This window comes from Salmo salar, chromosome 24, assembly GCF_965601325.2.
Source record: "Salmo salar chromosome 24, fSalSal1, whole genome shotgun sequence".
NCBI classification, from domain to species: Eukaryota; Metazoa; Chordata; class Actinopteri; order Salmoniformes; family Salmonidae; genus Salmo; species Salmo salar.
In genome coordinates this window covers 33,352,334-33,357,530 of record NC_138314.1, presented here as the reverse complement: position 1 = coordinate 33,357,530, position 5,197 = coordinate 33,352,334, and the positions used below count along the sequence as shown (strand labels likewise).

The 5,197-nt window shown below is 38.1% G+C and overlaps 1 protein-coding gene across 1 annotated transcript; it reads right to left on the bottom strand.

The window, feature by feature from the left end:
* Positions 1-1,268: 1,268 nt before the first annotated feature.
* Positions 1,269-4,710, bottom strand: pierce1 (piercer of microtubule wall 1). Its single transcript, NM_001140581.2, is given in 3 exon segments — positions 1,269-1,633; positions 1,735-1,813; positions 4,530-4,710. Coding segments are annotated over 3 exon segments (426 nt in total). The 5' UTR covers positions 4,691-4,710; the 3' UTR covers positions 1,269-1,447.
* Positions 4,711-5,197: the final 487 nt, after the last annotated feature.

Here is a 5,197-nt window from a genome sequence, read left to right as displayed (position 1 = left end):
TACATACATACATACATACATACATACATACATACATACATACTCTCCCCTAACCCTACTACCCCTCCCTTAATTGGCATAAACTATTAGACCACAACACTTAGGCATCTATTTCCAGCTTATACAGTACATACTATGTATATTTTATGGACACAGTATATTTTACAATAGTTATCCTTTGTTTGTTTTTTAGTTCCATCCGCCAGCTAGCCTCAACCCCTCCAAGCATTACTCAAAAGGAGCTAAAGCACAGATATACCTACTCTATGCTGTTGTACACTTTCCTCAAAATAGCCCTGTGAGGAGGGCATTTCACTACTATTCTCTTATTTTAACATTTACACCATGTACATGAGTTAATTCATGTTCATCAAACAAAATGTCTTAATATCGCCTTAGATGATTTGCCACTGATTTATTTTCCTTCTGATACTTGTCTTGGGTTCACTAGTTTCCTAGCAACCACTTTAAGACAATATTTTGTGTTACTTGTGTTACCATGACCCAGTTTTCTGGAATAATTCAAGGTGGTTAAATATAATTTGCAGGATCAATTAAAACCTAGATAGAATATCTTTTGAAGTCCAAAAACTTGTACAAATCTTGTTTGAAAGGTACCAGGAGTTAGATCAATCATTATCCTTTACACAATCGTAGAGTAATAAAACATAGACTAAATGTACAAAACATTATGAACACCTGCTCTTTCCATGACATAGATTGACCAAGTGAATCCAGGTGAAAGCTATGATCCCTTATTGATGTACTTGTTAAATCCACTTCAATCAGTATGGATAAAGGGGAGGAGACAGGTTAAAGAAGGATTTTTAAGCCTTGAGGCAATTGAGAGATGGATTGTGTATGTGTGCCATTCCGAGGGTGAATGGGCATGAAAAGTGCCTTTGAACGGGGTATGGTAGTAGGTGCCAGGCACACCGATTTTGTGTCAAGAACTGCAACGCTGCTGGGTTTTTCACACTCAGCAGTTTCCCGTGTATATCAAGAATGGTCCACTACCCAAAGGACATTCAGCCAACTTGGCACAACTGTGGGAAGCATTGTAGTCAACATGGGCCAGAATCCCTGTTGTACGCTTTCGACTCCTTGTAGAGTCCATCCCCCAATGAATTGAGGCTGTTCTAAGGGCAAACTCAATATTAGGAAGGTGTTCTTAATGTCTTGAACACTCAGCGTATATCCTCAATGCATATGCCAGCAAAATACTCAGCAAGTTGTTAGATCACCACCTTGTGGCCAAGACTGATGTTGAGGTAAGGTTTTTATTGAACCAATCACCAATGGTAGGTAGGGTCGAATAAAACAAGGTGAATGTTCTGTATAATGTTTAAATACTCATTATAGGAATTGTGCCTTATAAAAAGCAAATAGAATGAATGGCATACAAATGTAGCAATGAAAATACATTAAGGTAGGTGGAGTAATGTTTTCAATTCTTTGGACCATTCCCACTGTCGTATGCATAATTAAAGTTGATCCTGTCTTGAAACATGGGGATGGTGTCGTGTCCTGTAATTTTGCTCTTCTCAATGGACGTGTTGAAACCGTTATCTCTGAACATCCCACTTTTCAGCATGTGTTCTGAAAACTTCCGATAACTGCCATTAAACGTTGTCTGATGGGATAGGAAAAATGAAACAAAATCAGGTTCAGGCAGATCAGTGCAAATGTTTTTTTGGTTTTAGATTTTAATACTGTTTATGGCATCTTTCTTACAGGCATTTCATGAACGGTTGGTCTCTTGCTTCCATATATTTGGCTTGATGTCTGGTAGAATGGGTGGTTTATCTTCGTACTGAAATAGACAAATATTGTCTCAGTGCATTGATCATCAAAAACAAACAACCTTTTTGGTGCATAACATTTATTAGCAAAATGGTTACAGGACCAATGCAACTTTTTATTTCTCAATCTGTTTGTAACATATTCTAGTTTTGGGAACCTATTGAGATCAAATGTTTCATCGATGAGAAAATGTGCAGAATGTTGGCCAAAAACCATCTTGCATCATCTTCTCCCACTACAACATATTTGGTGGTGAGTATACAATGCCAACCGGATGCTTCAGATTTATACATCCGGTGAAACATCTGTCTCAATGTTTCATCTGTGACAGCGGTGATTGTCAGACCAGGAGACATTCCGAAAATCTTCTCACTAAAACATCTGTAGCGTCCGACCGGTTTGGGCAACACCAGGGATTCTGGTTTTCAATGTATGAAAATGTCATTCGATGCATTTCTATGGGCTAATAGCAGTAAAACCAAATTCAATGTTCCATTAAATATATTTTTTACATTTTTATTCATTCTAAATCAAATAGCAAAATTATCCTTGGTATGACCATCTAAAAACAATTCCATATGTTAGCTTAGTAGAAAACCATCCGATATTCATTTCTTTAGTAAAAAAACATGTGCTGCTGATAATACTGCCATAATCGTCAAGGAAGAGGCAGAGGACATGTACAGTTGAAGTCAGAAGTTTACATACACCTTAGCCAAATACATTTAAAATCAGTTATTGACAATTCCTGACATTTAATCCTAGTAAAAATTCCCTGTCTTACGTCAGTTAGGATCACCACTTTATTTTAAGAATGTGAAATGTCAGAATAATAGAGAATGATTTATTTCAGCTTTTATTTCTTTCACCACATTCCCAGTGGGTCAGAAGTTTACATACACTCAATTAGTATTTGGTAACATTGCCTTTAAATTGTTTAACTTGGGTCAAACGTTTCAGGTAGCCTTCCACAAGCTTCCCACAATAAGTTGGGTGAATTTTAACCCATTCCTCCTGACAGAGCTGCTGTAACTGAGTCAGGTTTGTAGGGCTCCTTGCTCGCACAAGCTTTTTCAGTTCTGCCCACAAATATTCTATGGAATTGATTTTTCCAACAATGATGAACGTGTGAAAGTAACCTACATTTTGAAGTGGTTTGTCATCATATGAAAACATGACTGGTTGTGTTCATGGCACATGACTGGCCTCTGTCTGGGGCCTCCAAATCACTGTTATTGGCAGAGATGTCTGAATCTCTCTTTGTTATTGGTCTATTAAAGCAGCGGTCCCCAACCCCCGGGCCGCGGACCGGTAACTGCACGCCTATGTAGATATTCCATAAAAGAATCTGCCATTTCCAGCTACAATAGTAATTTACAACATTATCAATGTCTATACTGTATATCTGATCAATTTGATGTTATTTTAATGGACAGAAAATGTGGTTTTCCTTCAAAAACAAGGACATTTCTAAGTAACCCCAAACTTTTGAACGGTAGTGTACATATTACCTCGACTAACCGGTGCCCCCGCACATTGACTCTGTACCGTTACCCCCTGTATATAGCCTCGCTATTGTTATTTTACTGCTGCTGTTTAATTACGTTACTTTTCTATTTTTTACGTAACACTTTTTCTTCTAAAAGCATTGTTGGTTAAGGGCTTGTAAGTAAGCATTTCACTGTAAGGTCTACACCTGTTGTGTTCGGCGCAAGTGACAAATAAAATTTGATTTGAAATAGTATTCTAGTTTGCTCTGTTTTTTTGTTCATTCTTACCCATATGTCAAGTAATTATCTTTTTGTTTTCTCATGATTTGGTTGAGTCTAATTGTGTTGCTGTCCTGGGGCTCTGTGGGGTCTGTTTGTGTTTGTGAACAGAGCCCAAGGACCAGCTTGCTCTTCTCCAGATTAATCTCTCTGATGGTAATGGCTTTGTTATGGAAGGTTTGGGAATCACTTCCTGTTAGGTGGTTGTAGAATTTAACAGCTCTTTTCTGGATTTTGATAATTAGCGGGTATCGACCTAATTTTGCTCTGCATGCATTATTTGGTTTTACGTCGTACTTGGAGGATCTCTCGCTCACACTCCCTCTCTCTGCTGTGTCCACTGAGCAGTTGGGCTAGCCCTGCAACCTCATTGGATAATACTTGGCCGGCCTCTTGCTAGCTGTCACTCAAATGCTAGGGGCTGAAGCTCATTGGCAAAAACTAGAATTGCTAGGGGGCTGGCCCAAATTGTGGAAAATGGCACAGCAGTTTCAAGAAAACAGCTGCTTTCCAACATGGGTTACCATGGCTAATTGAGGTAAAACAATAATTCTGCTCATAGATTATGCATGTATGAACTACACATTGTGTACAAAGCGGTAGGTTTAAAAAAAATAGTTTATCACCAAACCATATTGAAATTTCAGGCAGTCTTTTCCAAACAGCATTTACACTAAAAGGGCATTATCATTTTCACAGTATTATTCCAACCTCATAGTGTATACACTAACCTATCTTATTTAAAATTAGGTTAGTCTTGTTATTGTGAATGTCTAGTTTCAGGCAACTGAATTGCTGTGAAATTTCAATGTTGCACACACACACAACTTTCCTGAAAATTGGAAGCATCGAGGCTACCCTGTGAGTGGTGATAATGCAATCGGGGACACAGCGTGCATAACCGCATTGCTGGTTCGATTTAAATGAGCACTTTAACATGCTGTAATTAGGATTTACCTGTAGCCTTGAAAGCAATCGGGGTTATTAAAACGCTTAGGAAGATTTTTGTCCACTTTGTAAACGTCACTGGTTTTCATTGCTTCATTGTCGTCTGATGGATGAGTTTCCACATAGTTTTCAGAATCCATGATTATGAGACGAAGGATTCCGGCCCCGATTGCACACGACAACAAGGAGTAGGCTACTGTTTAAATGAGTTGCTACCAACACAACTGTAACGAAGTGACGTCGGAGGGTTGGAACCATAGAGATCCTATTTTACGGGCCGTAGAAATTAGAATACTAGAATGATCATGAACCTTATGATAGTATAAAAGTCAGGGAGTTGGTCAGCCATGGTTTGCCAGTGCTGTGATAAGATGTTGTGTAAAACAATATATTTGAAGAATTATCTGTACTGTATGTTAGCTAGCTAGCCAGTTTAAGCAGAATGATAACGTAAATGTTTCCAATTAACTGCCAATATGACAACATTCCATAAAAAGAAATGCAGCCAATCCACAGCCATACAGTGGCTTAATAATTTGCTGAAAGGATTTAGACAAATTGTAAATGCAACAAGTAATGATATTGTATTATATAATAGCACTCACAGCTTTCCACAAAAATACAACATTTAGACATTTATGGTCTGTTTACATATGCTGTATTTTAGAGGCTATTTA